Genomic DNA, 23,443 nt, shown 5'->3' on the forward strand with positions numbered 1-23,443 from the left:
ATAGTTTCATTGAGCTTGGGAGCAATTGATACAAACCAGGAATTAAAACCATTGGCAATTGCTCTCCGGTTCAAGATTCTTTCATTATTGATGATGAAAGGTGGTTTGGTTGTTTTCTTTCTTTTGCCCCTAAGCTTCTTTCTTTTGCCCCTAAGTAATGGTGTCAGTCGAACTCTGCTGCTATTAGATGATTGTAGAGCGTTTTGTCACACTTCAATGAAGAGTGTGGCAAAGCTAACCCGGTCCCCTAATCCTAGGTTAAATGTGATGGCCTCAAGATGAGCCCTTAGCTGTCTAGCTGAGATGACCTGGAATATGGTCACTGGAGGGAGAAGTGCTAAGGATTCTCGCTATCAGTGTGTCCTCACTCCTCATAGTCAGAGTGAGAGATTTGAAATCCCTAACTCTGTCTTATCACGAGCCTGTGTCTAGCGTGTGTCAGCCCTTATGCATTACCTGTCTTAACTGAAAAAGACCTGAATAGTGGTTACTTGAGGGAGTGCAAAGACTACTAATTATCAGTGTGTCTTTGTAGTCAGAATGAGCGAATTGGAATCCGTAGCTCTGTGGTGGGTGACTTCGTTGGGACCTAAAAGAGTAAAAGCCGAAGGAGAATTTCTTGGTGATTTAATAGCTCTTAGAGCTAGGTATCTTTGTCTAACGTGTCGTCATTCGTGCGTGTACTATCTGGTATCCTGATATCTGAAAGAGAAATTTCCTGATGCTTGGTAGCTGTTAGTGTCGACTTCCTGGTTCCTATGGTAACTTTGAGTTGGCAAGTCCCAACCTTTGTACTCAACAAGAGAGCACACCACCCGTTACTGCCAACCAGACCACATCGGAACTTTGAGTTGGCAAGTCTCAACCTTTGTACTCAACAAGAGAGCACACCACCCGTTACTGCCAACCAGGCCACACCACGCTGAGGTTCGGAGAGGATTTCGTGACCCTTAGACTAAAGTTATATGTATGACCACACCCTTTATCTCACTTGTTTTAAGATATCTCTGCTTCTGATAAGAGCTAAACTTTCGTCTTGTGTATTTAATTTTAAATGATCATGGTTTTAGAGTCTTCAGACTTCGGGTTGTTGTGTTTTCAGTTCAGACCCCATTTTTACACTCTCACGAGCATCGATTGACACACTTCATACAAGATATCTCAGCTTCGGTCTTTTGATGGGAAATAAGTGGTCATCTTGGTCATTACAATGGTTAGAATCATCTCAACGAGATAAACAAATTGCTATGAGTTTTCCAACACTAAGTCTAATCTACTCTCTAAACATGCATTCCTAGAATTTTCACGTTCAGCCTGTCTTGTAATCTTTAAGTTAAGTACCCCTGTTTCTGATCAGTCTAAGCCCGCACCTAGTGTTGATAAAAGTAAGCGCCCAGTACTTGATATATTTGATTTTGAACCGTCCTCAGGCTTTAAGAGAGCACAGCCGTCACAAGCTGGTGCTAAGCGTAAGAAGATTAAGGTTAGTGCAGAATCAAAATCAACTTCAGTATCTAGTAACTGGCTCACTCACTCTGACACAGGAAGACTTAGTATGTATTCGGAGCAATATGATATTTGTCAAAGTTCTAGTACATGTTATGATGATATTATAGTTAATAGTTATAGCAACATGTGTAAAATTCATCGTTCCAACTCATTTTCATTTCAAGACACTTGCTTATCCAGTCCTTATAGTTATAGTAGTTTTAGTCCAGTTGACAGTAAGTTTATCCAGATAATTAATCCTAGTAATTTACATTGGTTCTGTATATCTAACGCCCTTACTTTCATAAGTGAACCTCATGTTGTAGAAATTTTTGATTCCATGAAAACCTCAGCTAGTTTAGAGAACAGTACTGTTTTAGATAAGTCCATCACTCACTGTATTCTTAAGTTAAGACCTCTCACTACTTTAGTTAGGTATATTGATACGCAGGTGCAGGGTAATTCTTATGATTGTGGTCCTTTGGCTTTAGGTTTCTTGTGGGCATTATCTAAGGGACATCATCCCCGTCAGTACGAGCACTTAAGAGGCCCAATGATCCGCTCTAAGGTAAGGCAAAGCTTCATAGAGAATAGGTTTGTCCCTCCTACCACTAAGCCTCCTAGAATGCTCAATAAAGTAACATTGAGATCTTTTAAACTTGATTTCAGGTCTAAGTCTTTCGTTCATCAGTCTTAGGCGTTAGAATTTTCTGAATTGCAGTACATTGTTGTATATATATAATATATAGTATTCCAAGTTGCATCCTAGATATCATGAAAATATACACCTAAAGATGAATCATGTTTTTCATTCGATAAATTTGCAAATGTCAGCTTTTCGAGTTTGATATATTTCGTTTAGCCTGATAAAAGAACGTTTCTTGACTTCTCAACTGTCAGATTTGAAAAATAACTGTACGATCCCCATTTTCACAAATTTTGTTTACACTCTGAATCTACGATTACGTGCGGTCGACGAATTTTCACCTAACCCACTTTAGGACGCAAAGATAGATAACGTTGAAAGACCATTGCTCTATTGGTTTGTATTTTGAACTACTATCATAATAATTACTGGATGGAGTTAACGGTGAAACTTAAATTATTTATTACTGGCAATGAGAGATATGATGTAATTTTGAATGTGATCTGATTGTTTGTGCGGCCAACTGGTCGTGAAGAAAGAAGACTGCGCCTTCTTGTCCTGCTACAGAGTTCCTTCTTCCCCCTTCTCCTGCTGGATCCAGACAAAGCTTACAACAGTTCCAGAATTTGATAACAACAGTTCCAGACAATGAGTTTCAGATCAACAAAAGCTTAGATATTTACGAATGGGACAAAATAGCTTGTTATAACTAGCTAGGGAGCACCTATCAGCACTTACCTAACATCCCCTAATCCCCTATCTTGGTATCACTACCTCTTCAGAAACCAACCCTAATTCTTCCTCCGGGCTCCCATACCTCCTGAACAAAATGATAAGCAGCTTGTCGAGACTTGGAACTGGATTTGCTCTCACTTGGAACTGGATTTGCTCTCACTTGGAACTGGATTTGCTCTCACTTGGAACTGGATTTGCTCTCACTTGGAACTGGATTTGCTCTCGCGGGATCAGAAATGGATCCTTCCCAGCCTAAATTATTATAACCGAGTTAAATTATTTTGAAGGTATTGAAGTATTGAATGATATTATGATTGATGTTGTGCAAAACTATTACTACCGCTTTATTACTGCCAATTGCTGTTACAATTTGTAGAAACTGATTTATACATTTGTACATATGATATCAAAAAATCAAATCTCAAAAATAACAAAGTAACAATCTGCTCTCTTTAATTATTGAAATCCATCCAAGTAAAAAGTTGTATTACCAGAGAGGTTAAATTTAAATTTCAAACAACCTTGTCTACAGCTTCTTGGAAGAAAATGGAACCGGATTCTAGTGGACGTTCTGAAACTAGTAGGGCTACAAAACTAAGTTGGAACACATCTTGTTTGAATACTGTTGAACCAAATTCAACTCTCTGCAACAACACAAGCAGACAAAATTTCTCAAAATCCGTTTTATCTGCTCAACTGGTTCTAAATTCTTGAATCCAGCCAAGGGTATAATGGGTGTTCTGGGAGTGCTAGGGCCACCAAAATTTGTAGGAACACTATTAGGGTCAATACCAAACGATTCCTACCTGTTTTGGGGCAATCCGACGAGTTTTAGAAAAATGTTCATTTTTGTTCATTTCGTTCATTCCATGACTCAGGGAATCTTGGGCGACTATTTTGACGTCAAAATAGTTAGTAAACACATCCCCCTACACCGTACAATCATCTCCAGCACTCTGCAGCCCCTTTAACAGACTGAAATGACCGTATCAATATCGGATACTCAGGAACCAGCTTTTTGATACGGAAATGGAATCAAGTCTCTAGTGGGCGTTCTGGGAGTGCTAGGGCCACCAAACTTTGTAGGAACACTATAAGGGTCAATACCAAACGATTCCGACCTGTTTTGGGGCAATCCGATGAGTTTTAGAAAAAAATTTCATTTTCGTTCATTCCGTTCATTCCATGACTCAGGGAGCCTCTGGCGATAATTTTGACGTCAAAATAGTTAGTAAACACATCCCCCTACACCGTGAAACCATTTCCAGCACTCTGAAATTACTTTAACAGACTAAAATGACCGTATTAAAATGCCTCAAAAACCGTATCATCTGGTTCCACAATCTCGGATTCATCTTCTGTATTGTAACGCGCGAATTAATAATTTGTAGACAAACTAGCGCGCCGGGAACCATGCGGAATACAGATTGTCTCTTTACGTAATTCAAACTCTGATGACAAAATAAATTGATTGTGACTGTAATAATGGATTAAAAATTACGGCATACAGCAAACCTTGTGTAAAAAAATGTGATAAACAATATGCTTTAAAAAAAATTCGTTAAAAACTTTAAGAACACGATGCCCCGCCCCGTTGTCTAAAGTGACAATTTTGGGACTTTGACGGGCTATAACTTTCGCTAGGAGCAGCCATTTCCCCAAAACTTGGTACCATATGACTCTACTCAATGAGACCTTTCCAATGATGTATAATATGTTGGGTTTTGAGACATAAAATGTTCACCCGCAAGTTGATGCTCTTAGTACATACACTATTATATATAAAAGTGATTTAGCACGTTTGGACATTTGTGGCAAATATTATAATGAATTTTTAATTTTGAATACAGCTTTGACGGTTTACTGGTTTTCATAGTTGCTTTACTTTCATAATTTAAACATGTTTTGTGTTTGCTCTCAGCTCTAGTTCTTACCAAAATAAAATTCAGTTTCATTATTGTAGGTTTACAACCTACCAGGACGCGCGCCGAGTTGGAGTCGTCGACGGTCCAATATATGGAACAGATATTTTACGAGTATCACCCGTTAATTTCATTATCGAGTAAATACTTATATACTTATTATTAAGTGGCTTTAGCAGCTGTTCAATATGTTATATATTATATTATTTGGTGTTTATGTTAACAGGCGATGTTTGTACAATGCAATGCAATTCAATTTTTCAAAATTGTCCATGTCCGCGTTAATACGGCACAAAGAAGCATTACTGGCAATTTTGTCCTTTACCCTCCTACATAATTTGAACATTTTTGTGGCTAGCTCAATGCTCATGTCATTGAACAACATCTGAATTAATGTGTATTTAGTATTAAAAGATTCAGTAAGTTATCTTTTCGTGTACGCTGTATTCACATAGCCATGTGTATACTGCAAGCGAGAGGGCTCTGGTTAGAGCAATACGCTGTACATTGTAGTTAGTAAATGCAAACCAAACCTTTTCGATCCGATCAGCCGCGCGCCGAACCAGTGTTGCACTTTGCACTTTGCACTTGTCCATTGTCATACGTTGTATGACCCGCCGCGCACTCGTGCGCGGCTCCCCTGTATCGTCAGGACGATCATCAATCATAAAGTGAAACGACCGTGGGGATCACGACGTTATACAATGTTGCATTAGGTAAACATTTTTTTCTTCATTTTTGAGTGTAAATTAATTTATTAATTTATCACAAATTATTTTATTATAATAACACCACTTATGTGAAATGGTTATTTTGACTTTAAATATATTTACTAAATATGAATTGATCGTGGGTATAAAATAAAATTTGTTTTATACTAAAATTTGTTTTATTAAATGTGTAATTAGTACAAAGTATGTGCAATATAAATATTAAATAGTCCAACTCGGCCTCGGCACACGTCTTGGTAAGTCATTAAAACTTATAATATACTATGTTTATAAACACTAATAAGCCTGGAGTCCTCAGGTAAGGTTGCCCTACACTGTACTGATATGTTATGTACTGTGCCGCTATTTTCTATTTTTGTAACCATTGCGCGGCGCGAGGTTATTTAATGTTTAATTGGGATAACAGTCCACAACTGATATTGAATCGAGCGCTCAAATTACACATTCACCGTTCAAGTCGCCACCCAATTTCTCGATTTCCGTTTTCTATAATCGATCTGTGGATTTTCTGACTCTCTGACCGTCATTTATTGGTGATGGACTCTCCAGAAATGCTGTCGCAAAAGAATGCTGCATTAACTGCTGCTCTGAGTTCGCCATCGGGCGAAATGAGTCAGGTAAACCGAATCATCCAACGGACATCAATGTTGCTTTCGATTTGCGATCTGCTTTCATTAGCCTGTGAAATGTGATTATTTTCATGGTTTGTTTTTCCATACATTTTTTCTTCACCAAACACATCACAGGTTTTAAGTCAGCTGATAAAGTCAGAGTCTATCCCTGAGTCGCACATTTCTCCAGTTATCCCTCTACCCTCACATTCTCCAATGCTTCTAGACCAGCAAACCCTCCCTGTTACTCCTACACCTACCAGTGTTATGTCACCTGAAACTTTCTTGGCATTTTCTCAAGCATACAGTCTCTTCAATACTCCGTCTCCAAGTAACAAGTTTTAAACATTTCACCAGTTTCTTTGTAGCTTTTAACCCCGTTAGTACTATGCTAATCTTGCGAAGAAGACCAACTGTAACTTGTTATTTTAATAACATAACTTTCAGAAGAAGATGGTTTCAGTCAAGCTGGCACACCAGCAACAACATCTGTAAAACCTGTCATTGACCTTGATCTCAGCTCGCCACAAGACACCGTAATCGACTCTCCCATCGTACTCAAACAAGTTCGTAAATATCAGAGTTTTACAATGTGCGACACCCATCATTTCAAAGAAAGTGATGCATTTGATAAGATGCTTAGTACTAATTTATAATGCATTTCCAATTTTCATTGCCTTGCCTTGGAATTGAAAACATAGGAAAATGTTTGGGCGACATGCATATGGTCAAGTTCGGAGACAACCTGTACATTTTTTACTTTTTTAGAAGTGTGTGGTGGAGCCAGCTCAACACAGAATGAAACTCCCTGATTATAAGGCTGACAAGACATTTTTCAGGACTTTCTCTGAGTAAAAAAAAAATTAAAAGGTTGAACGGTTGAGCAGATACAGGTGGTATTAAACAAACCCTTAAAAGGTGGAGATTAAAGGTGGAGACTGGCTCTGGTTGAAGAAACTTTTGATTAAGGTGGAAAAGGTTATTGGTAACACAAACTACATCAAATTTGCAATCTGATGGCTTTATCAATATTTTATTTAAGTGCTCAACCGAGGTGGAGAAATTAAATGCACTTTTCAAAGCTGCTCAACCGGGGGTGGAGAAAGGTTTAGAGAGTTCTAGGTTAGCTAGAAAGTTGCGTCTCGGCCTTTTCTACTTCCCGTTAAATTTTGTTTTTTCCATTGACGCTCAACAGGGTGGAGATCTTTCATTAAGAAACAGTAAAAAGCCTACATTAAACATGCCTAAATTCATTGGTTTTATCACTAATTCTAATCTGCTCTGTTAACTGCTACTGTAGGGGATCATAAAACTGTTATCCCTTCTGTCTTAAAGCAAAGTGTTCTAGCAAATGAAAAAACTATCAAAGTTGTGAAAAGGTGCTCAACAAGGTGGAGAAATTGTTGATTAAACATTAAAACATTAAAAAATGCATTAAAACTGGCCCCACCGGGTTGAGTTGAGCTTTGGCAGTTGATTTCTGGAAGAAATAACATTGGGTGACCCTTTAGCATGTATACAACTCATCAAACTAGCCATCAACCACTCAACCGCGGTGGAGAACCTTGACTTCTGAGGTCAAATTTACGCCAAAATTTGCCAAATTTGAGTCTCCACCTATGTTGAGTGTACTTTTCAGCAAGGATGCCTTGTAATATGAGTTGGTAGATGATTTAGAATCATTGGTATTGCAAATGGACTGCCACAGTCACTCTACAGCTCCTAAACTACAGAATAACAGATTTTGAACTGCATGTTATGCTGTCTCCACCTCGGTTGAGCCGATTCTGAGGATCCTATTCTATGAAATATGATTGGTATAACCCATAATATTAAATATTAAGACTTTGGAGCAATTAAAAAGCATGAGAGGGTTAGTTCTAGTCACTTATATTAGCTCATGTAGTCAGTGAGCTGCTCCACCTGTGTTGAGCAGACAAACCTGCTCAACCGGCACTTTTTGAGTACCCACCTGTCTTACGTAACTTTAAATTGTGAAATTTGGAGTAAATATTTTTTTCATAAGTGATTTACAGCTCCTTTATTTTTGTAATTTTCAGGTGGCCACTGTCTCCACCAAGGTTGAGTTATTTAAATTTTGAACCCAGATATCATTATAGAAAGGTTAGGAGTATAATATCTGAAGAGCCTGTACCCCTTGGACTGTCAGAGGAATTATAATTAATTTTACCGTTTATGGCAGTGAAATGAGTGTAATTAGTGACTGATTTTATGTACAAGTTGTCTCCGAACTTGACCATATGCACATCCATAGATTACAGCAATAAGGTATTTTGTGTAATAACTTCTACTGTATGTTTGCTTAAACATGTTATAACAATAATTTCTCTCACACAGGAAAAGATTGAGCCTCGTAAGAGTGATTGTTCGGTAGCCAGTTTACTTGATAGAGATCTCACCGACTGTAACCGCCAGCCTACCATCCCCTCAAGTTTCACCGAATTCGAAACTTACACTCAACAAAAATCTCAAGTTGTAACCCAAATCTCAGCTGCAGCGGATAGTCCAGTGTTTTCTGAATCTTTCTTGACTGACGGCAAAACTGAGAGCAAACCTTCAGATAGCAAGTCAGACAAATCAGAACAGAGGCCGAATTCTGGCATTAGAACTCCTCCAATGGAATCACTTTCAGATCAGGCAGAGAAACTTATAAAAACTCCTATCTATGATCTATCCCGCCCCATTACAGGCCAATGTTTGCGACAACAAAACAACACAAATATCTCTGAGAAATTGCGTGACCTGCGAATATCCTGTCAGGTCCCCATGGAAATACCGTGTAAGACTTCAACTCAGCAGGGTGATTTCACACTTCTTGGCATGGAGTTCGCTACTGTCCCCCAAGGACTTTTAAGCGGTTCAAGAGAGCGCCATAAAGTTACCTCAGATGTAGGCTCTAGTTCTAACTCTCCTCAAATTACCCAAAAAGGAGATCGGAATGAGAATAATTTCAAATTTAACAAAAGTAACGAGAATTTCGGGAATCCGTCTGACGGTTTTGGTGCTTCTCAACTGGAAATTCCCTTTTCTCAGCTTGATGGTAGATATGACAGTGGAAAGTTTCCCAGTCAACCAGATTCCAACGGGAGCCAAGAAAACAATTCTTATCACAGATTGGAAAGCCCTTCTAATCAGTCTCTCAGAGCCAGAGGTTACCGTGCCAAAACTAAGATATCTGTAAGTGCAAGTGGTCCACTGTTTTTTTTGTTATTTTAGTCAATATTCATACTTGTTATTGTATTTATTATCCTTTATTCAAATGGAATAAGTTTCCCTCGGCGAGACTCTTTACTTATTTGTTTAAATCTTTTTTTTTCAGAAAAACATAGTTCAGCGGGCAGCAGTAATGAACGAAATTTGTACTACTTTTAAATTGTGTCAGAAGAATGTCAGGGTTTGCAGATCTATGACTGGTAATTAACTATAAATGTTGTGATATGATATACAATGTACATATTCAAAGATTTGTGATCATATTGACTTTTATTATCATTTCCAATTTCGGTATGATCGATAAACAGCCAATTTACATTAGATCGGCTCAAAGCTTACATCTTTACCCACTCTTTCTCACCATTAAAGTTTCATCCTATCGCTTTTAAAGAAATAATTTTACAGTGTATCGTAAGATGACAGACTCTAGGATGGTAATCAGAGGTAAGCTGATGGAGTGTAGTCAACTGATGGGTTCTATCAAGATACAGAACCGTAAAGATCATGATAGAGCACAAGCTGACTGTAAGATTATTTTACTTTTGTTATTTTTATTAAAAATTAGCTTTAATCTTAAGAGTTAAGATACAGCAACCAAAATTCGATAAAATCACTTACAAATGAACAAATATCAGGTCCTTCAAATGCAAAAATTATTTGAATCATTTACTTGTATTAACTGTAAATCAATACCCGATTTATTGGAAGTTTTGATTCACCATGAATATTCATTATTATTGGTAAATTAAATTGTAAAATATCCAAGTCACGTGATCACAGGCAAAGTAACACCGAAGCTGTACCCGCGACTGATGTCAGAACTGGAAAAAGAGCTAAACTCCCTGACTAAAGTTTACATGCAGTACAGAGATATAGTACTGAATCTCCGGGAACTCTACACCGAGAACAAACCTAACTTATCAGAGAACAAACCTAACTTATCAGAGACCAAACCTAATGTGAAGGAGGTAGACCTTACAGATATTAGGGGTACTGTGTTGACTAAGCGGAAGCAGAGTAGAGGGAGAACGAAGAAGGAATCAACAGAAAAGAATAAACCTTACAGAAGAGAAGCGCTGTGAGTAACCAATGCTTTTCTTCCAATTTCCATGTCATCCCTGATAGTTATTTTATTTGTTTGTCTAAATGCTGCTGTAGTCTTGTTCTTGATGTTATGGTCAGTTTAAAGTACATCTTAGTCAACTGTAAATGACGGAGATATTAGAGTGGCCGCCCAATTTAACAATTTGGGTACCTTGCATTGTCCTTATATCAAAAATGTTTGAAATTGCGGTCCAAACTTATTCACTATTTCAAATTTTTTACATACGTTTCACTATCAGATGCATTGTACAAGGTGAAGTTGTCTCCGAGAAACCCAGGAAATCAAGGAAATCAAGGAAGACTGCGGAGAAAGCAAAGCAACTGTCTCCGTCTAGGACAACTCAACTCGTCCAGGAAGCTATACCTCCAATCACTCCGGACACAAGTCATCAGCAGAATCAGTCTAGAAGGTTCAAACCCATTCAACCGAAACCAGAAATCCAATATCAAACGATAATGGTGAACGTCAAGTCGCCGAAAAAGTTGGCTGACGTTCTTAAATCTACTGAGAGTAGCCCGAAAAGAAGTCCTAGAAGTCCCAGAATTCGAACAGAGGAACAGAGGGAATCTCAAGTTGTTATCGAGAATTTCTTCAGATTACAAAAGATCAAGCTTGAGAAAGGAGAGTGTACTTTATCCCAGCCTATATTGCAGACCAAGGTATTACCTGAAATTTATAATTTTCGATAATAAAAATGTATATCTAAGCTGCATGATTGTTCCTTTTACAGGACTGACATAATTGATTTGTATGCTGATTGAAAAAATACAAATAATCATTGTTTCAGTTGTCTGGTGACTCACCTACCCTTCCTGCAAGAGTTCGAGAACTCCGAGGTTCACCAAAACAACCAAGACGGCGGCGCTCCAAATCTTCTCCAACATCTCCCAAATCACCTGCGTCATCCTCCCAATCACCTCTTTCGTCACCAGGTTCAACACCTCCATCACTGAGAACCCCACCTCCCTCAAACTCCAGTGCTCCTACCCAACTTGACCCCATGTTCAGGACCCCACCTCCCTCAAACTCCAGTGCTCCTACCCAACTTGACCCCATGTTCAGGACCCCACCTCCCTCAAACTCCAGTGCTCCTACCCAACTTGACCCCATGTTCAGGACCCCGGAGAGAACGATCAGGGATGTGGGGACCTGTACACCACCTCGATCTTCTCTTATCAATTCTGCTACCATGTTACCCTGTTACCCTTACCCTTCTCCTCTTGTTAAGGTTAGTCCTTTATTCCTTGTTTAATGTACTTTGTTTTTAGGGAAAATTAAGAGGAATTACAGGTCTGTTCACAAAATATGTTCACCTTCAGAAGTATTATAGGGAAGTAGAGAATTAATGTAACTATGTATTTCAGGAGATAAAGATAAGAAATGTGAAGCGCAAGACTTCAGAGCAGATAGTGACACGTGTCCAGGCACACAAAGCTCTGGATAATCTGGAAACTATCCATCTTTCCCCTAATATCAGGTATCTGCCTTATCTTATCCCAGTCTTATCATACGTGATTATCTTCTTATCTCGAGATTGATAAATGTGTTCTTTGCTTTCAGTAGACTATATTATCTTAGTTCTTGCAGTGCACATTATATAGAGTAGCTTCTTAAAATTGTTCTATTCTCTTCGAATTTCCTTCATGGCAATCAATCACTTTTTGAATGATATTATATTCAGAAATATGAAGACTGACCAGTCGCCACCACACGATACATTGACAAACTACGTAGCTAAGAAGGATCTGTTACAAAACAGTGATAAGATAACAGTAGTGGGACAGTGTAGTCCTGTACCTGTTATTCCCCTTCCATCTGAGGTATTATTATTTCAAAATTAATACTGAATAGTGATTATACCCTCAGATGATAAAACATGCTACAAGTAAATGTTCTTCCGGACAAACATTTCAATTTTGATGATTTTCAATTTTGCGAAGCCTGATATCCAAGATATTGACTTCAACTACATCAATTGGGTCTTGTCATCTATAGTTAACTGTTTCATTGTTAACTTGAGATAAATTCAGTCAAAACTGTACAATTTCGGTCCTGGAAATTTCATTATGACAATATGATTTTGCAATTTTATTCGGGATTTTGACTCCCAGTACCTCAATCTGGTTTCATACCATCATCAATTAACTGACTAATTGGTTTCTGGGCAAAAAGTTCATCCAAACTGTCAAGTTTGTGTTCAAAAAAATTCATATTTGAAAATGGGACAGGATTTTGAAAATACAACTTTTTGTTTTGTTAAGCTTTCTGCTGTGGGCTTCCTCCGACCGAAATCAAAGTTCCAGCACCTTAATCGTGTCATATGGCATCTATAGTTGACTTACTAATTGGTTGCGGGTGAAAAAAATCAGTCAAAACTGTAAAATTTCAGTCCTGGAAATTTCATCTTCGAAAACAGAAAATGGGACAGAGATTGGGACAATATGATTTTGCAATTTTATTCGGGATTTTGACTCCCAGTACCTCAATCTGGTTTCTTACCATCATCAATTAACTGACTAATTGGTTTCTGGACAAAAAGTTCATCCAAACTGTCAAGTTTGTGTTCAAAAAATTTCATATTTGAAAATGGGACAGGATTTTGAAAATACAACTTTTCGTTTTGTTAAGCTTTCTGCTGTGGGCTTCCTCCGACCGAAATCAAAGTTCCAGCACCTCAATCGTGTCATATGGCATCTATAGTTGACTTACTAATTGGTTGCAGGTGAAAAAATCAGTCAAAACTGTAAAATTTCAGTCCTGGAAATTTCATCTTCGAAAACTGAAAATGGGACAGAGATTGGGACAATATGATTTTGCAATTTTATTCGGGATTTTGACTCCCAGTACCTCAATCTGGTTTCATACCATCATCAATAGATGTGGATACTGGTGGGGAGGTGAAACACATTTGTTTACTTTAATAGTAAGCACATGTTCAGCGGGTTGAGGAGGTGAAACACATTTGTTTACATTTTTAGGGTAAGCACATGTTCAGCGGGTTGAAGAGATGATACACATTTTGTATTATGGAAGGCTTGTAACACTTGTAACGCTTTCTTGTTACCCCCCTTTGAAGGCCCCGAATTATTTTCTGAACGAAAGCTCAAAAATAACCGAGAAATCGACCTTCTTATTAACTCATTTTGATGACTGTTTCTGACCTAAAATTGCACGAAAAATCGATTTAGCTAGGTTTCAGAACCTATAAACACTTCCTTATCCCTCAAAATTGATGTTTTATAGTTGATACGAGCAACAAGCAACATATGTTTTGATCCTTCGGTTCTACTCATGACCTAGGCAGTTAAGCTGAACCCGACAGATCGAGGCAATCCTCACCTTAACTGATCAAACTGGTACTAACACAATTTTCAGATATAAATGTTCTTTGCGATACGTTTATTGCAGCTTTGCAACTTGAGTGAAGACCAGAGTACGAAAACACACAGCAGTCACTTTTGGTGACTGTTCCTCACGAACATTCTGATCCTGTAACAATTTAGTATCTTAGTATAGGGTAGCTTAGAAGTGAAACCCACTTATTGTAGTACCAACTATGGTCATACGAGACTAAGGAATAATATACATAAATAAGTTACATAATAAATTACCATATATAACATACATATGAACAGGAAGATCGTCTCCTTAACAAATCGAACAGGTACTATCACAATTTCCAGAGCAGGTACTATCACAATTTCCAGAGCGTAATTTTCACAATTTCCAGAGCATAACAAAGTCAAAAGAAACACAACGAAGATAGGTTACCAACACCACAATATAAAAATTATACTAACAACTGAATTAAATTTATTCTGACGACGGGCAGCCCTGATGTGCTCCGTCATCCTCAACGAGCGACCACTTGTAATAGAGGTGTTCTGTCATGTGACACCGATCCGTCCGGTATCGTGTGTTTACTTTCCTTATCTTTATTTGACCCTCTGTTCACATTGTTATCTCTACCACATCTCGGCTCGGCAAGGTCCACGTGCAATATCTGCACCGCGGTAATCACGCCATGAAATGGTGTGATTGTTGTACTTATATAACCGTGCCCATTGCCCACGTACAATACAAACTGTTGGGGGGGGGGGGGGGGGATTGTAGGAACTTATCGTCCAGTCATGAACAGAATATTAACATAATTTTTTAGTTATTTAAGCAGACCTGGTCATTTAAAAAAAAATCACTGTCCACTTCCCTCAAAAAAACAGGGTTCAAATTAACAAGTTGGGTACACACGAATGCGATGTCGCTCAGATAAGGCAACATCTTCGCCACAACTTTGTTTTCCAAAATCTTGTACCGCTTCAGATAGCCAATTGAGCGTTCCACGTGGATGCGGGCGATGCTGACTTTTCTGCTGGCTGCTACTTCTTCCGGCGTGAACTGAGTCTTGCCCCACATCCCCGCTGGGATGTTTAGGGTAACTCCTGAAATTTAATTCGCTTTTTATGCCGCTCATTCTTAACTAACCGGACGTTGATTCATCACTCTACACTCAACTGTTACGTGACGTTGAAACCTTAACGAGAAATTAGAAACCACAGGTCATAGCACGTTATCTCGCCAGAGGAGCATCATTTGGGTGATTCGCAATCAGCATACAAAAATATAAATACTACGATTTAAGTTGGTTTCAACTGTTAGTGTTATAGGGGCCCGTTCAGAAAAATCTCATATTTCGAGTGTAGCACGGTTGGAACTTACCTTCGGACAAAATGTCGTGAATGAGGAACCCCTTGTCAGCCATCACGTTGTCACCAACAGTCAGCTTCTGCAGTATGGCACTATCCACTACAATTTCCTTATCGGTTGTGCCACCAGGGTAGCAGCGGCTGACATACGTGATTGGAATTGCGCACTGGGCGCAATTCCGATCAGTAACTTGGCTGTGTGCGTAGCTGGAGATGGAACAGAACGATTATGCAAGGGAAATTGTATGAGGTACGGAAGCAGAAGATCTGTAATTTACGTTGCAGGTTCAGCATTATTGAAAGGTATGATCGACTGAACTTACACTTATAATGGCTGTAACATCTGGCGCCCGACTCAATGTTGGACGGAGCTTCAATTGGGACCTGTGGATTGTAGGAATTTTCAATTGCTACAGCTGCAATAACAAAATGAAATTTTGAACATCACAATTCGCACACCGCCGTAATTGTACTGCTGTAGAGAACACCAATTCACTGGTCACGTTCAAAGCGAAATATTGCGTCAACTTATCTGCTGTGACTTTCATAATTTTGTCTGAGCTCTAAAGTTGTAGCTGCTCATTCGGTTCTGGTAATGGACTCAAATCATACCTCGGTACAGTCAATCACAATCCTAGTGTTGGGGTGTCCTAAATTCTGTTTTTAAACACTTACTGTCAAAGTTAAGCAAAGCAGCACTCATGGATATATGCATTATTCCTTTGCTTCCAGTTGGTGTAAACTTAAAGCACAGTTCATCATTTGGATCTCACTCAGTTCACAATCGCGACCTCATATTAGAGTAAATGTTTTTAATAATACGCAATTGGACAACTAAACCGAAACATGCTATAACTAAACAATGTTATTGTTCCGTTCCTGATTGAACAGAATTATCATCACAGTCAGTTGGAGGAGCGACCAACACACTATCAAGATCGGTTGTTTATCTTAGTCTAACCCCCCCCCCCCCCAACAGTTTGTATTGTACCTTTGTACGTGGGCAATAGGCACGGTTATATAAGTACAACAATCACACTATTTCAAGTTCATGACGTAATCATGGCGTGTTTACTGCGGTGCAGATATTGCACGCGCCACGCGGACCTTGCCGAGCCAAGATGTGGTAGAGATAACAATGTGAACAGAGGGTCAAATAAAGATAAGGAAAGTAAACACACGATATCGATCTGCTGACTCGTCCTGTTTGTGATTGGACGGATCGGTGTCACATGACATAACACCTCTATTACAAGTGGTCGCTCGTTGAGGATGACGGAGCACATCAGGGCTGCCCGTCGACAGAATAAATTTAATTCAGTTGTTAGTATAATTGTTATATTGTGGTGTTGGTAACCTACCTTCGTTGTGTTTCTTTTGAGTTTGTTATCATGCTGTGCTCTGGAAATTGTGATAGTACCTGTCCGATTTGTTAAGGAGACGATCTCCCTAGCTGTTCATATGTTGGAGGATCAGAATGTTCGTGAGGAACAGTCACCAAAAGTGAGTTGCTTACCTGGTGTGTGTTTTCGTACTCTGGTCATCACTCAAGTTGCAAAGCTGCAATAAACGTATCGCAAAGAACATTTATATCTGAAAATTGTGTTAGTACCAGTTTGATCAGTTAAGGTGAGGATTGCCTCGATCTGTCGGGTTCAGCTTAACTGCCTAGGTCATGAGTAGAACCGAAGGATCAAAACATATGTTGCTTGTTGCTCTTATCAACTATAAAACATCAATTTTGATGGATAAGGAAGTGTTTATAGGTTCTGAAACCTAGCTAAATCGATTTTTCGTGCAATTTTAGGTCAGAAACAGTCATCAAAATGAGTTAATAAGAAGGTCGATTTCTCGGTTATTTTTGAGCTTTCGTTCAGAAAATAATTCGGGGCCTTCAAAGGGGGGTAACAAGAAAGCGTTACAAGTGTTACAAGCCTTCTATAATACAAAATGTGTATCATCTCTTCAACCCGCTGAACATGTGCTTACCCTAAAAATGTAAACAAATGTGTTTCACCTCCTCAACCCGCTGAACATGTGCTTACTATTAAAGTAAACAAATGTGTTTCACCTCCCCACCAGTATCCACATCTATTAACTGACTAATTGGTTTCTGGGCAAAAAGTTCATCCAAACTGTCAAATTTGTGTTCAAAAAATTTCATATTTGAAAATGGGACAGGATTTTGAAAATACAACTTTTCGTTTTGTTAAGCTTTCTGCTGTGGGCTTCCTCCGACCGAAATCAAAGTTCCAGCACCTTAATCGTGTCATATGGCATCTATAGTTGACTTACTAATTGGTTGCGGGTGAAAAAATCAGTCAAAACTGTAAAATTTCAGTCCTGGAAATTTCATCTTCGAAAACTGAAAATGGGACAGAGATTGGGACAATATGATTTTGCAATTTTATTCGGGATTTTGACTCCCAGTACCTCAATCTGGTTTCTTACCATCATCAATTAACTGACTAATTGGTTTCTGGACAAAAAGGTCATCCAAACTGTCAAGTTTGTGTTCAAAAAATTTCATATTTGAAAATGGGACAGGATTTTGAAAATACAACTTTTCGTTTTGTTAAGCTTTCTGCTGTGGGCTTCCTCCGACCGAAATCAAAGTTCCAGCACCTTAATCGTGTCATATGGCATCTATAGTTGACTTACTAATTGGTTGCAGGTGAAAAAATTAGTCAAAACTGTAAAATTTCGGTCCTGGAAATTTCATCTTCAAAAACTGAAAATGGGACAGAGATTGGGACAATATGATTTTGCAATTTTATTCGGGATTTTGACTCCCAGTACCTCAATTTGGTTTCATACCATCATCAATTAACTGACTAATTGGTTTCTGGGCAAAAAGTTCATCCAAACTGTCAAGTTTGTGTTCAAAAGATTTCATATTTGAAAATGGGACAGGATTTTGAAAATACAACTTTTTGTTTTGTTAAGCTTTCTGCTGTGGGCTTCATCCGACCGAAATCGAAGTTCCAGCACCTCAATCGTGTCATATGGCATCTATAGTTGACTTACTAATTGGTTGCGGGTGAAAAAATCAGTCAAAACTGTAAAATTTCGGTCCTGGAAATTTCATCTTCAAAAACCGAAAATGGGACAGAGATTGGGACAATATGATTTTGCAATTTTATTCGGGATTTTGACTCCCAATACCTCAATCTGGTTTCATACCATCATCAATTAACTGACTAATTGGTTTCTGGGCAAAAAGTTCAACCAATCTGTCAAATTTGTGTTCAAAAAATTTCATATTTGAAAATGGGACAGGATTTTGAAAATACAATTTTTCGTTTTGTTAAGCTTTCTGCTGTGGGCTTCCTCCGACCGAAATCGAAGTTCCAGCACCTCAATCGTGTCATATGGCATCTATAGTTGACTTACTAATTGGTTGCGGGTGAAAAAATCAGTCAAAACTGTAAAATTTCAGTCCTGGAAATTTCATCTTCGAAAACTGAAAATGGGACAGAGATTGGGACAATATGATTTTGCAATTTTATTCGGGATTTTGACTCCCAGTACCTCAATCTGGTTTCTTACCATCATCAATTAACTGACTAATTGGTTTCTGGACAAAAAGGTCATCCAAACTGTCAAGTTTGTGTTCAAAAAATTTCATATTTGAAAATGGGACAGGATTTTGAAAATACAACTTTTCGTTTTGTTAAGCTTTCTGCTGTGGGCTTCCTCCGACCGAAATCAAAGTTCCAGCACCTTAATCGTGTCATATGGCATCTATAGTTGACTTACTAATTGGTTGCAGGTGAAAAAATTAGTCAAAACTGTAAAATTTCGGTCCTGGAAATTTCATCTTCAAAAACTGAAAATGGGACAGAGATTAGGACAATATGATTTTGCAATTTTATTCGGGATTTTGACTCCCAGTACCTCAATTTGGTTTCATACCATCATCAATTAACTGACTAATTGGTTTCTTGGCAAAAAGTTCATCCAAACTGTCAAGTTTGTGTTCAAAAGATTTCATATTTGAAAATGGGACAGGATTTTGAAAATACAACTTTTTGTTTTGTTAAGCTTTCTGCTGTGGGCTTCATCCGACCGAAATCGAAGTTCCAGCACCTCAATCGTGTCATATGGCATGATCTATAGTTGACTTACTAATTGGTTGCGGGTTAAAAAATCAGTCAAAACTGTAAAATTTCGGTCCTGGAAATTTCATCTTCAAAAACCGAAAATGGGACAGAGATTGGGACAATATGATTTTGCAATTTTATTCGGGATTTTGACTCCCAATACCTCAATCTGGTTTCATACCATCATCAATTAACTGACTAATTGGTTTCTGGGCAAAAAGTTCAACCAATCTGTCAAATTTGTGTTCAAAAAATTTCATATTTGAAAATGGGACAGGATTTTGAAAATACAATTTTTCGTTTTGTTAAGCTTTCTGCTGTGGGCTTCCTCCGACCGAAATCGAAGTTCCAGCACCTCAATCGTGTCATATGGCATCTATAGTTGACTTACTAATTGGTTGCGGGTGAAAAAATCAGTCAAAACTGTAAAATTTCGGTCCTGGAAATTTCATCTTCAAAAACCGAAAATGGGACAGAGATTGGGACAATATGATTTTGCAATTTTATTCGGGATTTTGACTCCCAATACCTCAATCTGGTTTCATACCATCATCAATTAACTGACTAATTGGTTTCTGGGCAAAAAGTTCAACCAATCTGTCAAATTTGTGTTCAAAAAATTTCATATTTGAAAATGGGACAGGATTTTGAAAATACAATTTTTCGTTTTGTTAAGCTTTCTGCTGTGGGCTTCCTCCGACCGAAATCAAAGTTCCAGCAAGTTCTGATTCTTGAAAACTTATCCTGAGATGGTTTGTTGATCCGAAAATTGCTGCACTCCATCGATTGTCATCAGACTTTTTTCGCCGACTAATAAAATTGAATCACAAATTGCAACGACCTTATTATTATCTTTTTCGTTAATCTGATAAGTTAAAAGATTTTTATTTACAAATCCGAATATTAACACTGTTGGCAGAATGTTGTTACCTAATATTTATTATTGTATTTTCACTTTTAGTTGTTGTCCGTCTCCAAAAACATCACGAATTTGAAACAAATGTATCTCACACGGTTTAGCAGATACTGCTGAATTCTGGATTGTTTATGAAGAGTGATATCTGAGAAGATTGTTTCGTACATCTCATATGTTATTCTCAGTCACCTTCCATTAGAGTATGTCTCAATCATCTGACACTAGAATATAATCTTATACCTCTCAAATGTGATCCTCAGCCATCCAACAAACAGCGTGGACACGATCACCCAGAACACGAATACCCTCTTATCTGTTGTAGCTATAATCTTACCGTCTATACTCCTGATGAAGATCCTCTGCCGTCTCTTACTGTGATGTTTACGGAGCAGGGTACTGAAGATGGAGTAGAGGAGGATCTTCAGAAACACACCCCACGCCTCCTCTATCTCCTCTGTGAACAGGTGTCCCAGGTACTCCTTGATTAGATCCATTATCACTGCTTCCATTGGCAGAATGTAGCAGAGTTTCAGCCCGTAATTCCTGTGCCGTTCACCCAGCTTTATCAAGTCAGGTTTAATCTCGTGGAATTTGTCGCACTTGGATACAGCCCAGCAGATAGCGTTCACCACTTTCAGACTGTGTCTCTTCATGTCCAGCTCGTAGTTGGGGTTGTACATTCCACTGCCCTTGGCAAAGGTGAACAGGTCGATAGAGTCCGGGGCTTCCTTCATGAGTCTGGAGAAGAGGAGCTGGCTGTTCATCATGAAGTCGTCCCCCATCATCTCCCACGACGACTTTATCAGCCGGATCTGTTGTCTGGTTAGTTGGGAGTATCTGATTTTCAGTGTGTCCGTTGAAAGGTAGGTGTCGATTATGTCTGACTTGTAGCCGATGTGTATTGACATATTACTGGGACCTTGTGGCTGTGTGCGTGGGGTTGTTAATGCTTAAATACCAAGATTTTGTCTTAACTACGCACAGAGTACTGCTTAGAGAACTACTTCATAGTTTCGTTGGTAAAATATTCATGTATTTCATAATTTGGGAGATTTATAAGGTTCGTGAACATCCTGTGATCTTCAAAATATAATTCGTGCAAACTTTAAAAAGGGCAAACAATAAATCGGTCGAAAATCCCATCGTTCAGGCCTTAAAGTCAGAAATAGCAAAAAAGAGAAACAATTTATCGTGATACGATCATATTACTAATCATACCACCACTGTCGAACGTTTTTATATATATGTGCCGTTTCTTCGCCATCCAACTGCGAAATATGTTTTGACACCTATATGATAATTGTATTCAGGTTGCGATACGTACCGTTGCTCAATTATAATACCTGGCCACCAGTACTACTGATGATCTGAGAGATTAATTTTGAGATTCTGATATTAACAAAAGTATGTTTCTTAGAATGAATTTCTTCTACTTATCAGATCAAGTGTCTGATAATTGAGTCCTTAGTCCACAGAAAGGTTCTACTGAACTTATCTAAAGTGCGATAATCATTTCAAAATAGATCATCTCGAAATAGATTAGTTAAAGACGTTAATTGTGATTGCTTTAGGCTAAAAACCTGATAAATAGGGTCCTTTAAAACTTTAGAGTTTAGCCGTGATATGATCATATCACTTATTATAAAGACTTCAACTTGACGCTTACCAAACAATATGTGCTTCATTGCATTAATTTCAGTAAATTTATGAAGCATAATATATAATATAACAATTTATAATATTTTGCAGGAAAATGCGTCCGTGGACAATATTGTCAGGTTTTTGATACAGCAGAATAAGATTGGTACTGGATACAATGCTATTTACACAGTCTTAGACAACGTATGTACCACAAACAGTATGTAATTGATTCATCATAATTACTATTACCTACTCCTTGTCTATCTACAAATATTTAAAAAACGAGGTTCTCCAATTAATGTACCCAAGCAGCTCCGGCATTACCAGCTGCAGCGGAATTAAATGTTCATGTTTTGCAGGAGAGGATCTACGGATCACTTGATGCGAATGGGCTAACTGTCAGCTGTAATGCGATCTACAAGTCGTGTGGTCAATGGATCAGATCTCTCCATAAGTTGCCCTGTTCCAGTTTAGATTCACTACGAATGGTGAGACTCTTCATATTATGTTATCTTTATCAGAGGAAACTGAGAACCCTGTCAAGTTTTGTGTTATCATTATTTGGAATTTTGCTATATTTCGATTATCAACTGTTATCAACCATGCCAATCTAAAGCCTAGAACTAAGTATATCGGCAGGTTTTCGAGACGAGAAGCAACAAGACGCTATATTCGGCCATTGAGGAGTGTTGGAAGGCGGAGCGCGCGGTAAAATCTACGCGTGAAAAGTCTGAAACAGAAGGGGCTCACCTTGACAGAAACGAAGACCTGTATGTATATCTCTCATTTTAGCAAACCATACATTTAATTTAGTTCAGCCGGCATTGGGCCAACTTTGATATTGGTGACACTACGGGATCCTTCAAGTTTTACTTAGGGCCAGTTTATTATTATTGTATGTCCATTGGTCTTAAGTTAGTCATTATTGAATAAGTTTTTTAATAGCCTTAATATTGACTCATTCAATTATCCATTATCCATATCATTTGATCCTCAGAAACACTGTTAATAGCGGATTTGAAGTTCACCGAGACGGATTAGAGTTCTTTGACATCATCTCGATTTTGGAGCAGAACGTGGAGATGAGAATGGTGGAGCTTGAAGAGTATATTCCATGTGCTGAACTACAGTTGCCGTCCCATTTCTGGCTTGTAGAGTCGGCCGGAGTGCCCGCTTCAATTTTAGCGGATATCGATGATTGGCCTGACCCCTGAGTTCATCAGTTTACTATGCTATAAGTATGCTATAACTTATTGGGAGAATAGTTTAACATTTTTAGATACACATTTTAAGCCACTCCATTATTGATTTCATTTTCCGATTTTACTGCGGTTAGATACTGGAAGAGCCGCATCGGATGTTTAGTGTTTCTTTTTTATTTGTTTGACAATTGTTCGATAACATGTTATTATTTAATACCATTATTAAGTTACTTTTTGGTAAAACTTTGTTCTCCCAGGCCATGTGCCCCCTCACGTCACGTTTAAAAGATTAGGGATTCAAGGTTTAGGCCGGCCTCTAAATTCTGAACCAGCCAATACATGGTTTTGACACATGCTCGGGTCGGTTTAAAGAGAGTAGGGATTGTTGGTCAGAGATATAAACATT

At 38.3% G+C, this 23,443-nt stretch overlaps 2 protein-coding genes across 2 annotated transcripts in view; both read left to right on the forward strand.

The window, feature by feature from the left end:
- Nucleotides 1-23,443, forward strand: part of LOC134812866 (uncharacterized) — a 912,489-nt gene that overhangs the window by 107,267 nt on the left and 781,779 nt on the right. The window lies entirely within an intron of this gene.
- On the forward strand, nt 6,062-23,267 carry LOC134812860 (uncharacterized). Its single transcript, XM_063820440.1, has 15 exons — nt 6,062-6,139; nt 6,269-6,464; nt 6,581-6,699; nt 8,492-9,331; nt 9,474-9,567; nt 9,773-9,892; nt 10,148-10,445; nt 10,711-11,131; nt 11,260-11,700; nt 11,837-11,949; nt 12,154-12,292; nt 21,944-22,036; nt 22,195-22,323; nt 22,475-22,605; nt 22,833-23,267. The coding sequence occupies exons 1-15, from the start codon at nt 6,074-6,076 to the stop codon at nt 23,047-23,049; spliced, it is 3,417 nt and encodes a 1,138-aa protein (XP_063676510.1). The 5' UTR covers nt 6,062-6,073; the 3' UTR covers nt 23,050-23,267.

This window comes from Bolinopsis microptera, chromosome 3 (assembly GCF_026151205.1).
Source record: "Bolinopsis microptera isolate Bmic1 chromosome 3, MBARI_Bmic_1.0, whole genome shotgun sequence".
Lineage (NCBI taxonomy): Eukaryota > Metazoa > Ctenophora > Tentaculata > Lobata > Bolinopsidae > Bolinopsis > Bolinopsis microptera.

What these genes read in the sequence shown, in the direction of transcription:
- LOC134812860 (XM_063820440.1), top strand. Translation starts at nt 6,074, where the DNA reads ATGCTGTCGCAAAAGAATGCTGCATTAACTGCTGCTCTGAGTTCGCCA. An exon ending in AGCCTATATTGCAGACCAAG is followed by an intron (nt 11,132 to 11,259) that starts GTATTACCTGAA and finishes TCATTGTTTCAG; the next exon opens with TTGTCTGGTGACTCACCTAC. An exon ending in TTTACACAGTCTTAGACAAC is followed by an intron (nt 22,037 to 22,194) that starts GTATGTACCACA and finishes CATGTTTTGCAG; the next exon opens with GAGAGGATCTACGGATCACT.